Source organism: Lepidochelys kempii, chromosome 1 (genome assembly GCF_965140285.1).
Source record: "Lepidochelys kempii isolate rLepKem1 chromosome 1, rLepKem1.hap1, whole genome shotgun sequence".
Taxonomy (NCBI): domain Eukaryota; kingdom Metazoa; phylum Chordata; order Testudines; family Cheloniidae; genus Lepidochelys; species Lepidochelys kempii.
Genome location: NC_136380.1, coordinates 251,793,163 through 251,818,599, shown reverse-complemented (window position 1 = coordinate 251,818,599; position 25,437 = coordinate 251,793,163). Strand labels below are relative to the sequence as shown.

Sequence of the window (25,437 nt, the reverse complement as noted above, 5' to 3'; positions counted from 1 at the left end):
TTTATCCAAAAATCACTCTGTATGGAAAGAACTAACTATGTATAGCTTTGGTACAGGAGGACTAAAGGAGGGGTGCAATAGACATCTACATAAACATTTGAACAGTGTAAATACAACAAGAATGTGGCAGAACTACTTAGACTTTCCCAAGAGCGTATTAGTAAGAGTAGTGAAATTTTAAGTAAGTCAAGGAAATGATAATCCAAATAAGGTGTAAGGAAGCTCTTCCTAACACTGACATCTATGGTATTAGGCCATGGAATATTCTCCATAAGGGAACATTGTTGCACATTACCTGAGTCATTTCAAGTTAGACTGGAGAAGCTACTCTAGAATATACTGTATGGACTGTCCTTCAATGGCAAGAGGTAAACAAAATAACCTCATGTCTTTTGCACCTTCATATTTCATCATCCCATATTATTTAAATTAAACCTATTTAAAATGGATTACTTACCATTTTAATTGAGCTGTTACTAATCATTAATACTGATACCATGGGAAAAAGTAAACACAGTGCATGTCACACTATAGAAATGTTTAGGAATGTAATACTGCATTCAAGAGTTTCCTCCCCATTTTCATGGTAATGAAACATTCTCTTTCAAAGTGTCAAAAACTATTAAAAGAGTTAATGAGATTTTATCAAATAACTTGCCAGTCATTTTTCCTTAGTGGTGTGGGTAGGGGGTGGATATTTTTAATTCAATGCATACAAGTGTACAATGAAACACAAACACTTTGAAGTTATTGGATCAGTTCCATCATGGGTCAGATTTTCAAAACATGGTCCCTCATTTGTACCCACAGTTAATAGAATTTCACATACAAACTGCTTCTGGTTTAACAAAACGCATTTATATATATAAAATAATTAATCATATCCTTTCCTATGATATCAGCAGAGGCCATAGCAATGCATGGTGATTTTGCTAGATCTGCAAAGGTTTATCTCCCCAAAATCACAGGGATTGATCCAAAGTCTACAGTTTTGTGGTGGGGATTTTTCTGTTTTCTATCCTACTTGTCTCAGCTCTTGTATTTCAATACCAGCTATAACTGTAAAACTCAAGGATATTAGAGAGACAAGTTGGATGAGGTAATATATTTTATAGGACCAACTTCTGCTGGTGATAGAGACAAGCTTTTGTGCCACACAGAGCCCTTCTTCAGGTCAGGGAAAGGTGCTGCAAGCGGCACAGCAAATGCAAGGTGGAACAGATTGTTTTTACCATAAGTAGTAAGCACATATTCCATTCTAAGGAAACATTCAAGGTAGAGTGGAATATGTGCTAACTACTTATGCTAAACAATCTGTTCCATCTTGCATTTAACTGTGATGCTTGAAGTATCTTTCCCAGACCTGAAGAAGAGCTCTATGTGGCTCAAAAGCTTGTTTCTCTCACCAAGAGAAGTTGGTCCAATAAAAGATATGACCTCACCCACTTTATCTCTAATATTCTGGGACTGACATGGTTACAACTACACTGCATACAATTCAAGGATATTCAAGTCAGTCAAAAATGTCTATCATCTCATTAAATCAAACTTTGGTTCCCAGGGAGCATGTTTCACATCACTTCCTTATGTGAAACTGGAACTATTAATCTAGTTTCTTGAATAACAGATTACTCATTTTAGATACATTTAGATAGATTAAGAAAACTCTGACTGAACTGATTAAGAACCTCAGGGCACACAACAAAAAATGCTTGAAGACATCCATACAGTGGTCTATACCTTTGCAGTTGCTTCAGATGCAATTTAGAATCCATGCAGGTGATACAAAGCTTCCTCCAAATTCCTCCAGGCTTTGGAAATATTAACATTTAAAGAAATGAAAACTGAATTACAGATGTTGAAGGCTAGAAAGTTAAAAGAGACTGTGCTCTCCAATAATCTACACAGGAGTACAAGACATTTTGTAGAAATATATTTATTTCATAAAAATTGTTCAGCCCTCCTTTACTACCACACTAATATGGCACTTGTGGCCCATAAACCTCTCAAGTATGTTACAGACAAGTATTTTTCCCTCCTGCCCTTGCTACTATTTTTGCTCCAGAACACTCCTAACTTCTGTTCGCCTGGGGAATGAGAGACCAGGCCCAAGTGTCAATGAAGCTGAACATAAATCCCACAAAAATCTGCAATATTCCAAAAACCACACTGCTTGAGTCAACCACTTTTAGCCCATGTCACTATAAACCTCACGTTTAACCCAGTTTAAAAATTAGTAGAAAATAGTCTGACTGTTGCCTAACTGCATATTCAAAACATGCAACATTAGTCCTCTGAACCATCCCGTCCACTGAAGGGGCTGTCATGATGTGACTAGGCAAAAACATTGTCTGGCTCTTTCTAGAAGAATAATCAAGAGGAAAACACATCCATCAACATGGACATTTAAATGGTCAATTCTAGGATTCCAAGTTAACATAGCATTAAAATAAATGAAAAAATTCACACATTTTTGAGCTATTGTTTCATCGTGTCTCTCCACATCATAAACTGAGCTAGATTATTCTGCATAAATCCTTGTATCTGGGTAATACTGTGGACTCAAAAGAAGTCTGTGAGCTTTTAATATAGCATGTGGGATTTAAGAGTTATACTAATCCCAGGAGGAGCGGGAGTGAAAACTTGATTCCTTTCAGATACAGATTTCAACATAACCACACCTCTCTTAAAATTTACAATGATCCTGTTTCATCCAGAGAATGAACCTAGTGAAAGAATACGACAGAAAGACTGCCAAATAAAAGAGAAATCTCAGAGAAACATCTTTAAATGATTCTGGGCTTTCCGTTATCATTCAAGTTTTTAGAAAAGTTGGAGTGGAAATAGTACAAGAAAGCAATTACTCTGGTTACTTATGAAACTCAATTTTAAGGGGAAATTTAACATATGTATCATTTAAACTCCACTAAAAAGACTATACCAAGTTAGTAAGAACTCAAAAATTCCCATTTAGAAAAGCATGTGGCCCTTTAAAAAAAAAAAAAAAAAAGCAGGACTAGGAGGGCTCTGTCAGCTCTGCAAGTTCAGGAATTTTTCCTGTTTGCGCCCAAATTTCACTGCCTGTAAACAGTCTTCTGTGGTCCTACAAGCATTATACCAGAGCTGATCCCTCTAGGACCCCCTCAGCAGCAGCAGGGGGTGTTCGATCATCCAAAGAACATCTCTGGAGAAGCTTCATTTATTTCTCAAAACATGCTCTTTGTTTCTATTGACAGGTTTCAGAGTAACAGCTGTGTTAGTCTGTATTCGCAAAAAGAAAAGGAGTACTTGTGGCACCTTAGAGACTAACCAATTTATTTGAGCATAAGCTTTCGTGAGCTACAGCTCACTTCATCGGATGCATACTGTGGAAAATACAGAAGATGTTTTTATACACACAAACCATGAAAAAATGGGTGTTTATCACACCCATTTTTTGTGTGTATAAAAACATCTTCTGTATTTTCCACAGTATGCATCCAATGAAGTGAGCTGTAGCTCACGAAAGCTTATGCTCAAATAAATTGGTTAGTCTCTAAGGTGCCACAAAGTACTCCTTTTCTTTTTGTTTCTATTGCCATCGCTGAATTGGATTCTCTTTTCACTGACTTCAGTGTTAAATGAGAGCAAATCCATCAAAGTGAATGGAGTTACAGTAATGTAAAAGCAGTGAGAGAGAGAGATGAATCAGGACCACCAGTATATTTTAGCTACTTGTTTGTTTTTTTTCCCAGACACAACTCACTGTCCCTCTCTCACCTGTGACTTTATTCTCACTCTCTAATAACCATGTGCCCCACTGGAAAGCTTCACTTTTTCTTTTAGCTCATTAAACAAGTTTAACAGGAGCATCATGACTTTGCAGGAATGTTTTTCTTTCAAGGTTACTCTTTTACAAGCCAATAGCATAAATCTAATAACTAAAAAGAGGGCTGAAGGGAAGATAGTGATGTGATTAAGGCATTATACTGGTCCTTGGGAGATCTAACTTTGCTTCCTTGCACTGTCACAGACTTCCCTTAGGCAAATCACTTCAGGCTGGATTCTGCCACCACTATTCAAGTTGAGAAGTCTCTTGCTCCGTGAGGAACCTTCTGAACTTTGAGCAAGGTGCTACTTAACATAAGAAGGGATGAACTAATACAACTATTAATCTCTTTGTGCTTTAGTTTCCCACCTGAAAAAGAGGTAAATACATCACTAGCTATCAGAGTTCCTGCATGGATATCTTCACAAATACTTGGGAGGCATTGGGAACATAGTGATGACAGGGACATATAGGTACCTCAATAGCTAGGAAGTGGCAGTAAACCAAAATTCTACTTCCTGGCAAATAACTCACTTTTAAAATTATGGGCATAAGAAATCTACAAACTGAAATTATGTAAGAAGCCATATTTAAGTCATTATCTTGTCACAGCTCTGGTAACCAATCACCCTTTAACTCCTAAAGAAAAGTACCCTAGCTGGAACGACAAAGCTCTTAGTCAGGGCTGATTCAAACAATGCTACTCAACCTGAAGCCACAGATACAGAATGAAATGTTAGTGGCTTATTTACGGTTCATTCTGTATTTCTGCATCATGTAGGCTAGAGCATGAAGCTGCTGCTTTGCTGATCAAGAGCTCTGTAATGTTAACTTGAGCCTCTATCATATTGTGCACATTGCAAACCTATATAACTGTACAATATTATTACCATTATCTTCAGTCTCCCTCTTCCTGTCCCTCCTATTGCTTATTATTCTCACTTGTCTTTAATGAGATTGTAAATGTTTTGAGACAGGGAGCATTGTCTACCTATATGTTTGTAAGAGGCTAACACAATGGTAGCTTGATTGTGATCAGGACCTTTGGAGGTTATCATAGGATAAATAAAAATCACATAACAACATGGGTTATAATGGCTGTGTGCAGTCTTACACAGTCGCTGGGCTAACACATCTTTGTAAAGTATTTTGACATATCTGGAGTGTGAAAGATGCCACAGAGAAACAAATTCTATTATGTCTATATTATACTATTCTATATATTATGCAAAAGCGCTTAAATCCTACTGTCCCTAACAAGATATCGATGCTGAAATGTAGGAAGAAGAACACCACAAGTGTCATTTGTTATCTTCTATCATTCCTCAGAATACAGCTAAGGAAGGACATACAAGGAGCACTACATGGTTAGAAACTTTATTATGTAGCCAGATTAGTCAACTCTCTTCCATTTTCACAAGCATTACCACAGGAAAATGATCATTCTGATATAGGGTCTCTCACTAGCTTTTTTTATACTTGCCTACTTCAAGGTCTCCCCAAACATCCATTGACCCCATTCTCTTTACATGTTAGTGAGCTGATGTTTGTTCTCCATCAGGACAGATGGAAGGAAAAGCAGAGAATTATTCACTATGGATCTGATCCAAAGCTCACTGAAGACAATGGAAGTTTTGGATGCGCTTTCCATGCACTTTGGATCAGGGCCTACATAAGCAGCTTCTTGCAGGCAATGTTTAGGGTGAAATCCTGGCCCCACCGGAGTCAACAAGAGTTCTGAGATTGACTTCAATGGAGCCAAGATTTTACTCAAACAATGGCTTTAACATGGCTTTTCGCCCACTAATCCAACCAGAAAAAGGGAGATGCTATGTTGACCATAGGAAAAGATGGGTATAAAAGAGGCATAATAGTTCTTCTCAGGACCATGTCTTTACTGAGTGTGGGCAAGGAAAGGATACATAGACTCACTGGACTTTAAGGTCAGAAAGGACCATCATGATCATCTAGTCTGACCTCCTGCACATCGCAGGCCACCGAACCTCACCTACCCACTCCTGTAATATGCCCATCACCTCTGGCTGAGTTACAGAAATCCTCAAATCTTGATGTAAAGACTTCAAGTTACAGAGAATCCACCATTTACACTAGTTCAAACCAGCAAATGACCCTAACCCATGCTGCAGAGGAAAGCAAAAAAAAAAGCCGAAAACGCCAGGGTCTCTGCCAATCTGAGCCAGGAGAAAATTCCTCCCTAACTCCAAATATGATGATCAGTTAGATCCTGAGCGTGTGGGCAAGACCCACCAGCCAGGCACCTGGGAAAGAATTCTCTATGGTAACTAAAAGCACTTCCCATCTAGTGTCCCATCTCCAGCCATCAGAAATATTTGCTAATAGCAGTCACAAATGGGCCATATGTCATTGTAGGCAATTTCATCATACTATCCCCTCCATACATGTATCAAGCTCAGTCTGATGATTAGAACCCTTCATCTAATTTCAAGCCTACACTTGTTGATGGCCAGTTTATATCCATTCATTCTTCTGCAAACATTGGCTCTTTATTTAAATAATTCCTCTCCCCCCGGTGTTTATTCCTCTGATGTATTTATTGAGCACACTTATATCTCCCCTCGTTTCTCATTTCATTCGGCTAAACAAGCCAAGCTCCTTAAGTCTCCTCTCATTAAGATAGATTTCAGAGTAGCAGCCGTGTTAGTCTGTATCCACAAAAAGAAAAGGAGTACTTGTGGCACCTTAGAGACTAACAAATTTATTTGAGCATAAGCTTTCGTGAGCTACAGCTCACTTCATCGGATGCATCCGATGAATGCATCCAATGAAGTGAGCTGTAGCTCATGAAAGCTTATGCTCAAATAAATTTGTTAGTCTCTAAGGTGCCACAAGTACTCCTTTTCTTATAAGATAGGTTCTCCATTCCTCTGATCATTCTAGTAGCCCTTCTCTGCACCTGTTCCAGTTTTATTTAATCTTTCTTAAACATAGGAGACAAGAACTGCAGACAATATTCCAGGTGAGATCTCACCAGTGCCTGGTATAATGGTAATAAAACTTCTCTATCTCTACTGGAAATACCTCACCTGATGCTCTAGGATTGCATTAGCCTTTTTCATGACGGTGTTGTTAGTCCCCAAGTGCATGACCTTGCACTTTGCATTATTCAATGTCATCCCATTTCTATTATTCCAGTTTTCAAGGTTGTCTTGTATGATATTCCAGATCTCCCCTGTATTCCCAATACCTCCCAACTTTGTGTCATCCACAAATTTTATTAGCACACTCATGCTATTTGTACCAAGGCCATTAATGAAAACGTTAAATAAGACTGGTGCCAAGACCAATCCTTGCGGAATTCCACTAGTAACCTCCCTCCAGCCTGACAGTTCACCTTTCAGTATGACCCATTATAGTCTCCCCATTAACCAGTTTCTTACCCGCCTTTCAATTTTCATATTAATCCCGATCTTCTTCAATTTAACTAATAATTTCCTATGTGGAACTGTATAAACTGTTTTACTGAAATCTGGGTAGACTAGATCTACTGCATTTCCTTTGGCTAGAAAATCAGTTATCTTCTTGAAAAAGAGAGATCAGGTTGGTTTGGCACGGTCTACCTTTTGTAAAACCATGCTGTATTTTATCCTAATTACCATTTATCTCAATGACTTTAACTACTCTCTCATTTAAAATTTGTTCCAAGACTTTGCATACAATTGAGGTCAAACTAATCTGCCTGTAGTTTCCCAGGTCACCTTTTTCCCCCTTTCTTAAATATAGATACTATATTTGCAATTTTCCAGTCATAGGTTACAGCCCTTTACTGTTGGGTTTGCAATTTCATGTGCCAGTTCCTTTAATATTCTTGGATGGAAATTATCCGAGCCTCACCAATTTGGTCCCATTATTGTTTGAGTTTGGCTTCCACCTTGGATGTGGTAACTTCTATTTCCATATCCTTGTTTCCATTAGCCATCCTGCCACTGTCTCCAAGCTCCTCATTACTCTTATTAAAAACTGAGGCAAAGTATTTGTTTAGGTGTTCAGCCATACCTAAGGCTACATTTTAGTCATGGGTATTTTTAGTAAGAGTCATGGAGAGGTCACGGGCCATAAACAAAAATTCACGAGCCCATGACCTGTTCATGACTTTTACTAAAAATACCCACCATGACTAAAACTTGGGTGGAGGTGCTCTGGTGGGGGAGGGCAGTCTGGTGGCACTATGGGTGCTGGGGGAGGTGACCCAGGACCCCCGCAGGCCCTAGGGAAGTTGGCAGGGCTGGCAGGGGCTCCCTACTCAGCTCCACATCCCTGCAGCTCCTAGGCAGCAGAGGCAGGGGCCAGGGCAGGGGCTCCTCTGCTCTCCCGCCACAAGCACCGGCTGCCGCAGCTCCCATTAGCTGGAAACCACAGCCAACGGGAGCTGCGGGGATGGGGCCTGCAGGTGCAGGCAGCACAGAGACACACACCCCCCCCTTCCTTCCACTGCCTAGGAGCTTCAGGGAGGCCCCCCACCCCAGGTAAGCACCTCTCACACAACCCCCAAAGCCCTGCCCTGAGCCCCCTCCCACACATCCAAATTGCTGCTCTGGGCCAGCACCAGCTGCTGCAGAAGTCACGGAGGTCTTGGAAAGTCATGGAATCCATGACTGCTGTGACCTCCGTGACAGACTCGCAGCCTTAGCCACACCTAAATTATCTTTAATCTCCACCCCATCCTCAGTGCTTAGCCATCCTACTTCTTCTTTCCTTGTTTTCTTTTTATTTATACACCTTATATTATTGGTTTTAATTTCTTTTGCAAGCCCTGCTTGGCTTTTCACTTTTTTCCTATACTTTCTGACCTCCAAGAGGTAGCTTTCCTTGCTGATCTATCCCTTCTGACATTCCTTGTAGGCTCCCTGCTTTCTCTTAATAGCCTGTTTGAGATGCTTATTCATCCAGTTTGGTCTGCAACCCTTTCCTACAAATGTTTTCCCTTGGTGTGGGATGCAGACTCCAGATAATCTCTCCAACTTTGACTTAGAGTAATTTCAAGCATCCTCCACACTCAGATCTTTGAGTTCATCGTTCCAGTGCACTTCCCTAAATAATTTCCTTAATTTTGTAAAGATTGCCATTTTGAAATCAAAGACCCTATCCTTCCATTTAGTTTAAACTGAATTAGCTCATAATCACTGAAACCAAGGCTGCCCTCTTCAACCAGTTCTTCTATGAGGTCCTTGCTACTTACCAATACAAAAATCTAAAATATTATCACCTCTTGTTGGTTCATTATGTGGTGAAGAAATCTGGCAGCTATCAAATCCAGAAATATCTGGGCCCTACCATTATTAGTAGAACCTGTCCTCCAATCTATATCTGGGAAATTAAAGTCTCCCATAATCACACAATTCCCAATATTTATTTCATTAACAATATTAAAGATGCCTCTATCCCCATCTAAACTGGATTTTGGGGGTCCATGTTTTACTTGGATAGCTGAGAGCAGTGCCATCTCCACTACCACAGAAAATTGTTATGCAGTACTTCATTGTGAGAAAAAATACAAGAAAAAGAGGATATGGTGTAATGTTAATTTATTTTATTGTAACAAGAATAGGGAATATATTCTCATTACAGTTGGAAGAATGCAATACCAATGTCCTCCATGGAAGCTGCACCATAGTATGCAACATTCTGTGAATTCAAATGTAACAATGATCTACTGGTTTCTGATTATCTTATCCTAGACCTTGATAAACCTGGCTATTCTCTTAGAAATGAATTTCTGTCCAGCAAAGCATTTCTCTTGCCAAAGTATATTTTTTTTGGCAGCGTCCAGCACTTTCCAGTGCTGGAATCTGACCTAGGCTTGTAAATTGTGCTGTGTTGGCAAGGTTTTCATCCCCTGGAGAATTGTATTGGTCTAAAGCAATACATCACATTGTTTCCCAATTTTTTGTTCAGATTTTTGTTTTGTTTTGTTTCAAGAATTCTAAAACTATAGAATATTTGCTTCGTATCCCAGTGCAATATTACCCAAGCTTATAGGCCTTATTCTTCACATCAGCACAACTGACTTTGGAAATTACCATGTGGCAAATAATGGCCTTATTGCATGTTTAGTACACTTAATAGCTTCCAAATAGCAGCTCTGTGCAGATGGCATAGTGCAATGCACCTATGTGTGAGGGTAAATTGTTACAAACTCTGTACTTTGGAAACAAGTTTAAGAGGGATTGTTGGGTTTTCTTGGGGGTGGGGGAAATTAAGATTAAATATCCAGTGAAGAGCAAAAAATTGTTTCTGAAAGCAGATTCCTAGGGGAAGAAATTTACCCTGTTCAATTATGTGGCCGGTTGTCTGACAAACACTGTGTTAATTTTTAATTTTAGTTAAACTGGAGACTAAATCCACAAAGATGGAAGTAATAATTTCCTTCTAAGTAGGTTTAGCTACAGTCTATTAATACAGAGCTGAAATACAATGTTTGATTTTGTTGTCTGTGTGGATTTCTCTATTCAAAACACAGTGATTTTTTTCTCATAAAACCTAATCCGTGAGTCTTTATACACTTAATCCTGCCATAGCACAGGGGGGGATGAACTAGAGACCTCTTGAGGTCCCTTTCCAGCCCTAAGTCTTTATGATTATATGATTCCTCAGGCAAAACTCTCAGTAAAGTCATATGATTTCATATGTTACATGGCTATGCCACCTGAGTGCTCTTGCGTTCCCAACAAAACTCTCTTAGGATTTGCAAAGACAAAGCCCTTTACAATGATTTGAGACGATATCCCCTATTGTTTTACATTTAGAATGCAATGGAACCAAGTATCCTGCAATCTAGTGTTCTCAATGTTAAAAAAAAAATGCACAACTCTCATTCAAATGTTACTTGGTATATTTTGATAAAACTCATCCTTTAGTCTCATACATGTAAAAATTAGGCTTCAGAGCTAGTACATCCATTCATCATATATTTACAAATATATGCTCACTTTGGTGGACATAAACAAACATATTAATTTTATAACACTCAATAAAACATAAAAGCAAAATTGCAACTAAGGATTCAGGGTTCGAAACAAGTGCACTACATTTTTATTAAAATCTGCTAGCTTTGCTTGCTAGATTTAAGTTTTAAATCATTCCTAGTGTACAGGAACTTTTGCTACAGGTAGCAAGATTTCTGTAAATCTTCCATACCATCATCAAAACACAGACATTTCCTTTTGATTTAACACAGGCCTCTAGTTTTCCCAGTAGTGACTGGAAACCCTAAAGAAATGCCACAGAAGTAAACTCATGCAGAAGTTACAATGGGAACAGTTTAGTCATCAACAGGGGCGTCATTGCAGAAAAATTCTGGGAGGCAAAGTTGTGTCAGCATATAGAACATTATGTGTGACGGTATCATATCCTCAAAGTCACATGGAGGAGGCAAAAAGTGGAAGACACACAAGCATATGAAAAGTCTGGTGGGGAGGGGAAACCAAGATGGATGCCAGGGTGGCAACTGCCCCCATTGCCAATAGCAAATGATCCCCCTCATAGTCAAGATTTTCAAATGTGATTTTGGGCACCTCATTGCTTAGGTGGCCAGTATCAGACACCCAAAAGTGGAGCACCCATAATCACTAGTCACATTTAAAAATCTTGGCTTTGTAGATCTGACGATATTTAATTTGGATTTCACGTTTTGCATTTTATGCTTAAAGTTAAGCATGTGCTTAGGTGGTTTCCTAAATTGGGATGGTTTCCTGAATCAGGGCCTAAACATCACTCTCAGCTTGTGCTCCCATAATGACAAACACTTTACTTATTACAGCACAATGTGAAGACTTGGGTAATGACTCAGATTTAGCTGATGCCACAATTCCTTCCAGAGCCCTTGTAGTAGTAAGCTAGGTCTGTGTTTCTTCTGGACTATTCTTCATGACATTTCTCATTATTAATATTACTAGTGCAGCTTCTAATCCTCAGAGGAGGTCTAGATGGCAGGATGGTTAGACCTTCTGTAGCTGTCTACAGTAGAGCTCCCAACATTGCTACTACCAGTAGAGCTGAACTGTGCTCTCAGCAGTGAGAATTTGCTGCAAAAAGAAAAGTCTAGCATAGAAAAGGCCCTACTAAATTACTTCATGGCCACGCATTGTTTAAAGGGAAGTGCTGTTATTACAGAAGCCAGCTGTTTAACCATTGGAATTCTATAACTTGGCTCATTTTCAAGAAACAGCAGAATACTTTGCTACAGTAGATTAAATGGTAGCCAAAAATTCTATTAAGTAAACTTTAACCTACATGATATGAAACCTCTTTGGAGCTAACAGCTGACAAAAAAGGAAACAAACCTCCATGGACATCAGTATACATCAGCAGAAAGGAATTCCTAGGACTGTTACATGTCCAAAGGCATCATTCTGAAGGTTGAGTAAATATAAAGAACTGTTTGATGGCAGCCAGAGAGCAGTTCTGAAGTTGAGTCAGAACGCAAGGGAAGAATTATGTGGGTGAGTAGGACTGGATAGGTCATACTGGCATATCAGGATCAATCAGTATTTTTAAAAAGAAAAGGAGCACTTGTGGCACCTTAGAGACTAACAAATTTATTTGAGCATAAGCTTTCGTCAGCTACAGCTCACTTCATCAGATGCATTCAGTGGAAAATACAGTGGGGAGATTTGTATACATGGAGAACATGAAACAATGGGTGTTACCATACACACTGTAATGAGAGTGATCAGGTAAGGTGAGCTATTACCAGCAGGAGAGGGGGGGGGGAAAAACCTTTTGCGGTGATAATCAATGTGGGCCATTTCCAGCAACTGACAAGAACGTCTGAGGAACAGTGGGGGAGGGGGGGAATAAACATGGGGAAATAGTTTTACTTTGTGTAATGACCCATCCACTCCCAGTCTTTATTCAAGCCTAAGTTAATTGTATCCAGTTTGCAAATTAATTCCAATTCAGCAGTCTCTCATTGGAGTCTGTTTTGAAGTCTTTTTGTTGAAGAATTGCAACTTTTAGGTCTGTAATCGAGTGACCAGAGAGATTGAAGTGTTCTCTGTCTGGTTTTTGAATGTTATAATTCTTGACGTCTGATTTGTGTCCATTTATTCTTTTACGTAGCGACTGTTCAGTTTGACCAATGTACATGGCAGAGCGGCATTGCTGGCACATGATGGCATATATCACATTGGTAGACATGCAGGTGAACGAGCCTCTGATAGTGTGGCTGATGTGATTAGGCCCTATGATGGTGTCCCCTGAATAGATATGTGGGCACAGTTGGCAATGGGCTTTGTTCAAAAACTTCAAAAACAGACTCCAAGGAGACTGCTGAATTGGAATTAATTTGCAAACTGGATACAATTAACTTAGGCTTGAATAAAGACCGGGAGTGGATGGGTCATTACACAAAGTAAAACTAGTTCCCCATGTTTATTCTCCCCCTCCCCACCACTTTTCCTCAGATGTTCTTGTCAACTGCTGGAAATGGCCCACCTTGATTATCACTACAAAATGTTTCCTCCCCCACCCCGCGCTCTCCTGCTGGTAATAGCTCACCTTACCTGATCACTCTCTTTACAGTGTGTATGGTAACACCCATTGTTTCATGTTCTCTATGTATATAAATCTCCCCACTGTATTTTCCACTGCATGCATCCGATGAAGTGAGCTGTAGCTCACAAAAGCTTATGTTCAAATAAATTTGTTAGTCTCTAGGGTGCCACAAGTACTCCTTTTCTTTTTGTGGATACAGACTAACACGGCTGCTACTCTGAAACCTGTCAGTGTTTTTAGGCAATCGTAGCTTTTAGGTAACAGTTTACAATATGAGCAATGAAAGGTTAGGGAGCTCATTCCCTTGAATGAACTCCCCTTCAGCCTATTTCCTTTTATTATAAAATTTCTTGGGAATAGGACAACTGATGTTGCATGTGTAGGCCTACTTGCCTTTTTTAGATATTTTCTCATGCGGTCACTCAGGTAGGGCCTGATCCAGGAAAGCATTCCAAGCACATGCTTAAGTCTATCCCCATTTAGGATATCAATAAAGCTTGTGCTTGAAGTTCAGTGCATGTTTTAGTGCTTTGCTGAATAGGAACCAGAGGGCCTGATCCTGTAGTCCTTTTGCAGGAAGAACTCCTTGTCAGGTCTGCAGTGAAGTAGTTATCATATCTGACTGTAATTATTATTGGGACCTTGTCTGGGATAATAAATGTTATTGTATACTGCAGCACTTGATTTAAGGGGATACAGTCAGCTTAAAAATCATGCTTCTGTCTGAAAGGTTTCATTTTTCTAATACTGACGTGTTACAGGTAACACCTGAAATTATCATAACCAAAAGAGACTAGAGAAAAAAATCTATTTTCCTTTGTTCGCCTCCTTTGTGTATTGATAGCACTTAGGCCAAAACTACAAAGCAACTTAGGCATTGTGATGCTCAGCATTACAACACCTAAATTTTAGGTGCCTAGACAATCAACGGAGCAACACTGCAACCCACAAAGCCTGAGTTATGCACCTAGGCACCCTGCACAATGAATGGAAAGAGCTAAGTGCCTTAGAATGAGATCCACAAAAAACAGCACACCATGTAAGGACCTGAAATGACCTTTTAAACTCATTTTCTGAAACTGATTAGCTATCAAATTAACCTTTTCCCTTTAACTAGCAGCATAGATGGGGATGTTTTAATCTATGAAACATGGATTGTTCTTTGATCTCCAGTACAGTGATATCAGTTAGCCTTAATATGCTCTAAGTATTATTTGTTAATGCAAAATGAGAATCCAAGATGTCATGTGCCAGATGTATACACCCACACATAAATAAATACCAAGATGTATACACAGATATGTTCAGTGTGACACCAATATACCAGGGATTTCCATTCCAAATTGCCTATTTAATGTTCCTTAAAGATTCTGGGTCTCGCCTTCTAAGTTTATTATTCAGTGCTTGCAAGTAGTTCCAGTATAATAAATTAATACATTAATTACTAGGACTAATAATAATGATTTGGAATTCCATAATTGCACAACATCACACAGTAACTTGGTGGTAAAGCTGAGAACAGAGCCCAGAAGTCCCAACTCCAATGCTCTACTATTACACAACACTCCTTCCCAGATAGTTCTGAAATATTTGTTTTGTATTTCTACTTCCACAAATAAAAGCATGTCTAATTCCAATATTTATGTATTGAGCAGATCTTGATTTCTTAAAGCCACGGCAGAGAGTTAAGTCAGTCATGTAAAAATTGGAACAGACAGCTAGAGTCCCTTTACTGGTCACAGTAAATGTAAGATCAAGTGGCCTTCTGGGAGATGATTAAGTATCATACTAGAAAGTAAAATGTAGTACAGTATATCAGCTATAGTATGTCTAGGCTTTCCCTTATCTGTGCTTGTCAAGATTAATGTATGAAAAGAAACACCAGCTCAAACGCTTGACCCTAGGAAAAAGTGATAAAATAAAAGCATATACTATATAAATATAGAATGTCCCTGAGCACACTGGCAGGGTCTACTGATCCATAAAAGAGAGGAAACGCTTTCCAGTAGAATCATTTCAAACTACTAACTCATTTCTGATTTGTTTATTCATATCAAAATCAAATGTTAACTGTAATACACTTCAATATAGTTGGGAAGTTTTCAGGCATTTTAAACTTTCTTTGAATTTGACTACTTCCTTTATAGCCTCTTTAAGTACAAATGTCTCAGAAATGTCAGTTCAGTCAACAGTGCTTCACAGCAAATAGCAACAGCAGTGAGACAAAAAATTACCATTAAAGAAAACTGTTAGTGTAAAAAATGTTCTGATACATCTGCGTAACACCTCACTGGCTTTGTTAAAGAACCAGGGATACTGTTATCTTCTCGGGGAAATTCATAAAACACTGTCATTCACAAGACATGTAGTCAGTGAAGGGGAACTTGGTTCTATATCCAACTTGACTGATATTTTATAGGAGTATTTGACAGTGACTTAATCTTATTATGCCTCAATTTCCCCATCTGGAGGCTTTATTGTTTGCGATATCTTTTCATGAAAGGTGATAAAGAAGTATTAAATATTATGATTATCGCTAAAATCTCATAGCATTTAGATCGATGAAAAACAATGGTGACATTCCCAATGACTCAGATATTATGGTGATAAGGACCGTATGAGACTGTCTACTCTTGCAGCAGCATGTGGGGTACATGTAGCTCCTTGTCACAGTGAAAGGAAGTCTAAGTCCACACTGTGAGAGTCTGTGGCAAGTAGGAGGTAGCAGGGAAAGGCTCCAGCAGTGGGGAGCTCCCAGAGCCTTTCCCTACTGCCTTTTCCCAGTACCAGAGCTTATCACTGCAGCAGGGGAAGACTCCAGCAGCGGGGAGGTAGTGGCACACTACACTGATGAAAATAGCAGTGTAGATAGAGAAGGTGCTGCTTGGGCATGTAGACAGCCATGTAGGGTATATACTGTAGGGTTCTGGTGTGTCTCTGTACTCACCTAAGCAGTGTCTCACTGTCTACACTGCTATTTATACCAGTGCTAGCTGGGTGTGCTATGTCTGTACTCTACATACCTTAAGAAGATAAGCAGAATGACTGAGAACAGACTGACTTTTTGATGATGATTCCCAGGTCCTAAGTAATTCAGTAGCACCCAAAGGAACCAGTCAGGATTAGTACTTTCTAGGTACTGTAAAAACACATGTCAAGTGAAAAATAAAGTTCTTGACCTCAACATTTTACAACCTAAATTAAAACAAGCCACAACAGATTTCTTAAAATTACAATCTGTGAACGGGCAATATGTAAAGTGAAAAAAGCTAAATTTGATAAATAAACTAGTTTCTAGGAATAGTTGGAAGATCTGTGTCAGTGAGAGTTACACAGGCACAAGCAGGGACATAATTTAACCTGAAATTATTTAAATGGAAAATAACTAAGAGAATCTGAGACAGCTCCCAGTATCAAGTAAAATAAGTGCCACCCTATTTTTGACCCCTAAACACTAAATTCTATAAAATAAGTTATGCTGAGGAGATCAAGTTAGAAAGCTTCAGAATCAGATCTTGCATATCTCACAGGTAGTAGTGTTCCTTACTGGGTGAAAATAATCTAGATAATCCGTTAAAAATGTCTTTATCTCTGCACATTTATAAGACATTTCAGTGGTACACACAAAAACCCCAAAAAAACAAACCTATGCCATAAAATATTACTATAATCTATTACTGGCTTGCTGTCCTGTTTATCCTTATGAAAGGAATAATTTAGGAGAGAATGTACAGTATAGAGGTCCTCAGTGGATTACAATGTACTAAATAAGCATGTTTTTCTTTTTCTTTAATTTATAATCCCTGGGAAAGGATGTTTAAAAAAACCCTATTGTTTAAGTTTACAAAGCTCTCAGGGACAGTTAGTTCTGAGCTGACGGTATCCCTGGCTAAAAAGTTAGACATATTTTATCACTAAAAAAGTTTTTTTTTTTTAATGGATGTACTGTGGTCTCAGGGGCTCTTGATCAGTGATTATTTGTTTTAATTACAAAGGAGTACAAACTGTACTGTCTTCCCAAACTGACAAGTCCAGGATGTCTTTATGGATGTGCCTCCAGAATTTACTGTAAAAGGGCAAGAAGGAAAATTTTCCCAATGAAAAACTAAATTAATCAACTTTGTAACAGTTTCACTCTTCATCCAGCCTGAGTCCCTGGTCCCTTCCTAAAACTCAGTCTCCTGACAGTGCAACTGGATGTCATCACTGGATAGTAGTGAAACTACACGCCCAGCAAAGAGATGGCTGCTCCATGCCCAACTCCCTGCCCAATGTCAAAGAGTGGAGAGAAAAGCAGAAACTATATGAGAAATCAAAAAAAGACAGTCAGAAAGAAAGAAGCCATGGATCAGAAGGAGAGAAAAATAGAAGTGGATGTTGTGGGGATTTTAATAACACTGTTGTCTAGAGCTGGATTAATACTGCAAAACATTTTCTGTGACCATTAATTTGAGTTATTAAGTGGATTCATTTCTGCTGCATTGGTTCCCCTGTTGTATTCACATCGGGTAAACATTAGTGTAATCAAGTTTTACTTTCACAAACATTTAATGGGCAAACACTGCCTCGTTCACAGAGCACACACTTATCGCAACTGCTCAGTGACCATAGTGTACAATAAGCAGCAAACAGTAAGCAATACCAGGCCTGTTTCATACATTATGTCATAACTATACAGTGCTAGGCAGCAGTATTCAGCATTCCCTCACTCACCATGCACCTTAATGCTTACTGCTTTTACAGCACTTTACTGGACACTGCTAACTCAACCTTACTTTCTATTGCTTACTGTTTTCTGATTAAACAACATCTTACAGTCTGTAGAAATTCACTATATTTTTCCCCTTTACTCTTAATTTTAGCCTCACATGCAGGCACAAGGAAGCCCCCTTTTGTTTAAAATGTTAGGAAATAGTATCTTAACAGCACTATCCATTATCTTAAAGAAACTACTATACATTACCTATCTATAAGAAGAGGAAAAAGGACAGCCCATGAAATTATAGACTAGTCAGTTTAGATAATGGAGCAAATAATCAAACAATCAAGTTTCAGAGTAACAGCCGTGTTAGTCTGTATTCGCAAAAAGAAAAGGAGTACTTGTGGCACCTTAGAGACTAACCAATTTATTTGAGCATAAGCTTTCGTGAGCTACAGCTTACTTCATCAGATGCATACTGTGGAAAATACAGAAGATGTTCTTATACATACAAACCATGAAAAAATGGGTGTTTACCACTACAAAAGGTTTTCTCTCCCCCCACCCCACTCTCCTGCTGGTAATAGCTTATCTAAAGTGATCACTCTCCTTACAATGTGTACGATAATCAAGTTGGGCCATTTCCAGCACAAATCAAGGTAAGCACCTAGAAGATAATAAGGTGATAAGTAATAGTCAACATGAATTTGTCAAGAACAAATCCTGTCAAACCAACCTAATATTCTTCTTTGACCGGGTAGCAAGTCGGGATAGTGGGGAGGCAGTAGATGTGATATAATTCGACTTTAGTAAGGCTTTTGATACGGTCTCACCTGACCTGCTCATAAACAAACTAGAGAAATACAATCTAGATGAACCTACTATATGGTGGGTGCACAAATGGTTGGAAAATCATACTCAGAGTGTAGTTATTAATGGTTCACAATCAAGCTGGAAGGGGCTATTGAGTGGGGTCCTGCAGAGATCTGTTCTGGGTCTGGTTCTATTAAGTATCTTCATAAATGATTTGGATAAATGGCATACCGAATACACTTGTAAAGTTTGTGGATGATACCAAGCTGGGAGGGTTGCAAATGCATTGGAGGACAGAATTAGAATTCAAAATGGTCTTGACAAACGGGAGAAATGGTCTGAAATAAGTAGGATGAAATTCAATAAGGACAAATTGTTCTCCTTAACCACTGAGGACAGGACAAGAAGCAAGGGGCTTAAATTGCAGAAAGGGAGATTTAGGTTAGCCATTAGGAAAACTTCCTAACTTTAAGGGTAGTTAAGCACTAGAACAAAGTACCTAGGAAGGCAGTGGAATCTCTAGGCTTGCACACACTTGTGCTTACTTTTCTAGAACTTAAGTCGCTCGGGGTGTAGAAAAGGCACCCCTGAGCAACGTAAGTTACATCTATCCAAGCACCAGTGTGGACAGTGTTACGTGAGCAGGAGAAGCTACCGCTGCTCAGGGAGGTGGAGTAATTATGCTGACAGGAGAGCTCTCTCCCGTTGGGCCAAAGTGTCTGCTATAGCAGGGCTACAGCAGCACAGCTACATCGGTACCCTTGTGCCACTGTCGCCCTTCTAGTGTAGACTAGCCCGAAGTCACTGGAGGTTTTTAAAAGCAGGTTGGACAAACACCTGTCAGGGATGGTCTAGATAATACTTAGTCCTGCCTCAGTGCAAGGGACTAGACTAGATGACCTTATAGATGCACTATAAGGTGGGTAGAAAGCTGGTTAGATTGTCGGGCTCAACGGGTAGTGATCAATGGCTCCATGTCTAGTTGGCAGCCGGTATCAAGTGGAGTGCCCCAAGGGTCGGTTCTGGGGCCGGTTTTGTTCAATATCTTCATAAATGATCTGGAGGATGGTGTGGATTGCACTCTCAGCAAATTTGCGGATGATACTAAACTGGGAGGAGTGGTAGATACGCTGGAGGGGAGGGATAGGATACAGAAGGACCTAGACAAATTGGAGGATTGGGCCAAAAGAAATCTGATGAGGTTCAATAAGGATAAGTGCAGGGTCCTGCACTTAGGATGGAAGAACCCAATGCACAGCTACAGACTAGGGACCAAATGGCTAGGCAGCAGTTCTGTGGAAAAGGACCTAGGGGTGACAGTGGACGAGAAGCTGGATATGAGTCAGCAGTGTGCCCTTGTTGCCAAGAAGGCCAATGGCATTTTGGGATGTATAAGTAGGGGCATAGTGAGCAGATCGAGGGACGTGATCGTTCCCCTCTATTCGACATTGGTGAGGCCTCATCTGGAGTACTGTGTCCAGTTTTGGGCCCCACACTTCAAGAAGGATGTGGATAAATTGAAGAGAGTCCAGCGAAGGGCAACAAAAATTATTAGGGGTCTGGAACACATGAGTTATGAGGAGAGGCTGAGGGAGCTGGGATTGTTTAGCCTGCAGAAGAAAAGAATGAGGGGGGATTTGATAGCTGCTTTCAACTACCTGAAAGGGGGTTCCAAAGAGGATGGCTCTAGACTGTTCTCAATGGTAGCAGATGACAGAACAAGGAGTAATGGTCTCAAGTTGCAGTGGGGGAGGTTTAGATTGGATATTAGGAAAAACTTTTTCACTAAGAGGGTGGTGAAACACTGGAATGCGTTACCTAGGGAGATGGTAGAATCTCCTTCCTTAGAGGTTTTTAAGGTCAGGCTTGACAAAGCCCTGGCTGGGATGATTTAACTGGGAATTGGTCCTGCTTCGAGCAGGGGGTTGGACTAGATGACCTTCTGGGGTCCCTTCCAACCCTGATATTCTATGATTCTATCAAGGTCCCTTCCAGTCCTACTTTTCTATGATGTTTATGAACAAACTATGATCTTTAAACACCCCGAATTCCACCAATTCAAAGTCAGTTTTCACCTAAATGATGATCGGTACGTTGCCAAATTTAAGCTTCCTACCCTCAACCTCTTTAGTGCTAAAATAGTTCCAAAAAAGCTTTTAACAACATTTTATAAGAAAAGTTATGGTTTTGCTCAAATGTTAAAAATAATAGCCCATTTTCAGATGAATGATTCAGAGAGTTATGAGCAATGGAAGAAAGGGTCTTAGAATGGAAACATATAGGCAGCCTTAACTAAGGCTGTCACTAGTATTCCAGCTATAATAATGCAGCCTATTATAGGAGTGCTACTGAGGCTTTTGCATTTTTTCCCCAACAATAAAATTCTCCCATTTGTGTTGTGTGCAGGTAAGCCAACAGGGTATGGATCCACCAGTAGACGTTTACACCACAAGGGAATAGTGGATGAATGCTGCTTCCAGAGCTGTGACCTGAGGAGGCTGGAAATGTACTGCGCTCCTATCAAGCCACCCAAATCTGCACGCTCTGTACGTGCTCAGCGCCACACTGATATGCCAAAAGCACAAAGGGTAGGAGATTTTACTCAAGCCTGGTCATGTAGCAAGTAGTATGTGTTTTACCTAATAAGGAAAAGCATCATGATTGTGAATCTTATTTAAAATATCCCGTAGGTTTCAAATATAGGTATCAAAGATTTAGTGGCACTTTTGGAAAGTAATGTCTGTCAAGGGAATGCCTGGTTCCTTGAATGTGGAATATTTCACCTCTAAGTTTTCTACAGAGTAAAACAGAAAGGAGCATAAACTCAGGCAAGTCAAGGGTAAAATTAGAATTAACCAGGAGAAAAAAGAATTTGAAGAGTAACTAGCAAAAGACTCAAAAACTAACAGCAAAAAGTACATCAGAAGCAGGAAGCTTGCCAAACAATCAGTGGAGCCACTGGATGATTGAGATGCTCAAGGAGCACTCAAGGAAGACAAGGCCATTGCAGAGAAGTTAAATAAATTCTCTGCATCGGTCTTCACTGAAGAGGATGTGAGGGAGATTCCCACACCTGAGCCATTCTTTTTAGGTGACAAATCTGAAAAAAAGTCTGAGATGGAGGTGTCAATTGGGGAGGTTTGAGAAAAAGTTGATAAATTAAGCAGTAATAAGTCACCAGGACCAGATGGTATCCACCCAATAGTTCTGAAGGAACTCAAATGTGAAATCGGAGAACTACTAAGTATGGTATGTAACCTATCACTTAAATCAGATTCTGTACCAGATGACTGGAGGATAGCTAATGTGACACCATTTTTTTAAAAAGACCCCAGAGGCAATCCTGGCAATTACAGGCCTAACTTTATTGCCAGGCAAATTGGTTGAAACTATAGTAAAGAACAGAATTAGCAGACACATAGATGAACACAGGTTGCTGGGGAAGATTCAACAAAGCTTTTCTAAAGGGAAATCATGACTCACCAATCTATTAGAATTCTTTGAGGGGATCAGCAAATGTGGACAAGGGTGATCCAGTGGCTATAGTCTACTTGGACTTCCAGAAAGCCTTGGACAAGGTCCCTCACCAAAGGCTCTTAAGCAAAGTAAGCTGCCACAGGATAAGAGGAAAGGACCTCTCATGGATCAGTAACTGGTTAAAAGACAGGAAACAAAGAATAGGAATAAATAGTCAGTTTTCCAAATGGAGAGAGGTAAGGTCCCCCCAGAAGCTGTACTGGGACCAGTGCTGTTCAACATATTAATAAATTATCTGGAAAAAGGGATAAACAATGAGGTGGCAAAATTTGAAGATGATACAAACTTACTCAACATAGTTAAGTCCACAGCAGACTGTGAAGAGTTACAAGGGGATCTCACAAAACTGGGTGACTGGGCAACAAAATGGCAGATGAAATTCAATGTTGATAAATGCAAAGAAATGTACAATTGAAAACATAATCCCAACTATACATACAAACTGATAGGATATAAATTAGCAGTTACCAGTCAAGAAAGAGATCTTGGAGTCATTGTGGATAGTTTTCCTAAAACATGTCCTCAATGTGCAGCAGCAGTCAAAAAAGATAACAGAATGTTAGGAACCATTAGGAAAGAAATAGATAATAAAACAGAAAATATCATAATGACACTATATAAATCCATGGTATGCCCATAGCTTGCATACTTTGTGCAGTTCTGGTCACCCCATCTCAGAAAAGATATATTAGAATAGAGAAGGGCAACAAAAATGATAAAGGGTATGGAACAGTTTCTATATGAGGAGAGATTAAAAAGACTGGGATTTTTCATCTTGGAAAAGAGACAGATATGCCAGAGAAATATAAAATTATGAACAATGTGGAAAAAGTAAATAAGGAAGTGTTATTTACTCCTTCACATAACACAAGAATCAGGGGTCAGCCAATGAAATTAATAGGCAACGTGTTTAAAGCAAACAAAAGGACATACTTCTCTACACAACGCACAGTCAACCTGTGGAACTTGTTGTCAAGAGATGTTGTGAAAGTCAAAACTGTAACAGGGTTCAAAAAAGAATTAGATAAGTTCATGGAGGACAGATCCATCAATGGCCATTAGCCAAGATGATCAGGAAAGCAATTCCATGCTCTGGGTGTCCTTAGCCTCTGACTGCCAGAAGCTGGGAGTGGACAACAGGGGATGGATCACTCCATGATGGCCTGTTCTATTCATTCCCTCTGAAGCACCTGGCATTGGCCACTGTTGAAAGAAGGATACTGAGCTAGATGAACCCAGGGTCAGACTCAATATGCCCATTCTTATTTTCTTACTTTCTTATGTTACCAATTCATCACTCTCCAAATGTAATCAGATGGCTATTGTGGATCTACTGGAAGTGAGTTTATAACCTCACTCCAGATCCCACTGGACAATTATTCACATCATAAAATCATCACTACTGTTGGCAGTAGGTGCCATTTTTAATAGAGAAGCCAAACACTAAATGATCATGAACTGATCTCCTCCGAATTCTCTCACTAGCTCAGAGCAGAGGCACAATGAGGGGACATTAGGGAAGAAACTTGCATTTCAGCTGCCCATGTGTGCTGTGTCTGCTCTGTAAATTAATAGATGATTTTAGTCTCCAAAGCTGTAGTTCTGGCATTTTTCCCCAGAACCAAATTAATTTAATATTCACCACAGCTATTATATACAGGCATAAATGTTGTCCACTGATTCCTTGTTTTGGTCTTGCTCTCCATTATTATTTCACATATACATTACACTAGCACTCTGAGTCCCGCATTATTATTATTTGTGTCGCAGTTGTCCCTAGAGACTCCATCTAGGATCGGGGCCCTATTGTGCTAAGTGCTGTACATGTATGTAGTAAAAGATGTCCCTGCCCTGAGGAGCTTACAATCTAAATGACTCTAAGTAAGCTGCCATGGCCACTGTCACATCTGGACATGTCTCCACCTTGGTCTCCTGTTTGGCCTCTGAGCATCTCCCCTTTATGTGTTACTTGCCTTTTACATTGTGCAGCACATTTTCTGGGGTTAGGCCTGTCTGCCCAGGCCATTTGACTGAGTACAGTGTGCAGTGGCCTGGTGTCACAACTCTATCCTGAAGGACCCTCTCTGGAAAGTTACACGAGGGATTTTTTCTCAAAGACGGAATCCAAATTGACAGCTGAATTCATAATCATACAAAAGGTAGTGAGAAAAGGATTTAAATTAAATCAAATTAAATAAAAATTAATGGTTGTCTCAGCATATTGAGATTTATATTTTGCAAAATGTCAAGCTGATAAAGCATTTTCAGTGAAAGTTACAGAAGAGCAAAGTAGAATTTATATAGTCCTAAAAGCAAATTCTAAGGTCTGAATGTCTTGTCAGAAATGCAACATCCTGCTCTTTTTTGAGAGAACGTGAGCCCTCTCCCACCTCTTCCCCAAGGCTTTGTCAGCCCTCTGAAAAAATGGCTCTGTAATACTTGCTGAGAGTCAACCACAGAGATGTACCTCCCACTATGAATGTATGAGGAGTAGAGTCTTCTCCAGGCAGAGATCAACCATAGAGCAGCAACCTATGTGGTTTCTGTATGTCCCAGCATTTCAATGCTCATGACCTTGGGAAAAAAAGAAGAGAAGAACCATGGCAACTCCTCTTTGTGCTCCACACCCTTTTGATGACCTCAGGAGACGGGGAAAAAATAGTTGCACCATGGCTGAAGGGAGAGAAGATTCCCAGCAGCTCCCTACTGGTTCCCCATGACACACCTCCTCCTGAGGGCCACAAGAACAATCAGTCACCCTCTAGACATCTCTCCTCTCCACACAAACAAAAGATGGGGCTGCCCTCATCACATTGGAACACACTTCTCCTCACAAAGGGAAGAAGGATTAGCAGAAAGGTCCTCACATCCTCGCAAAACATAAAGTATGATCCTAAGGGAGGGAGAGCTTGGAAGAGGATACTGGAAGAAGAAAAGAGTGAGAGAAGGGGAGGGATTATTGAGAGAACCAGGAGGGGGGAAAGAGGACGATGGGAGGCAAAAGGAGAGGGAGAATGAAGCTTGGGGTAAGGAAATCCAGAAGAGA

At 39.8% G+C, this 25,437-nt stretch overlaps 1 protein-coding gene and 1 long non-coding RNA gene across 2 annotated transcripts in view; one reads left to right on the top strand and one right to left on the bottom strand.

Annotated features, from left to right (window-relative positions):
• The window catches only part of LOC140902904 (uncharacterized), an 86,881-nt gene that overhangs the window by 1,540 nt on the left and 59,904 nt on the right, over positions 1 to 25,437 (bottom strand). Inside the window, exon 3 of the long non-coding RNA XR_012156136.1 lies at positions 1,741 to 1,811. This is a non-coding gene — a long non-coding RNA (uncharacterized LOC140902904). The remainder of the gene's footprint in view (positions 1 to 1,740; positions 1,812 to 25,437) is intronic.
• IGF1 (insulin like growth factor 1) overlaps positions 1 to 25,437 on the top strand; it is a 77,269-nt gene that overhangs the window by 37,878 nt on the left and 13,954 nt on the right. Inside the window, exon 3 of the mRNA XM_073323488.2 lies at positions 21,261 to 21,442. Within this exon, the coding sequence (XP_073179589.1) occupies positions 21,261 to 21,442 (182 nt within the window). The remainder of the gene's footprint in view (positions 1 to 21,260; positions 21,443 to 25,437) is intronic.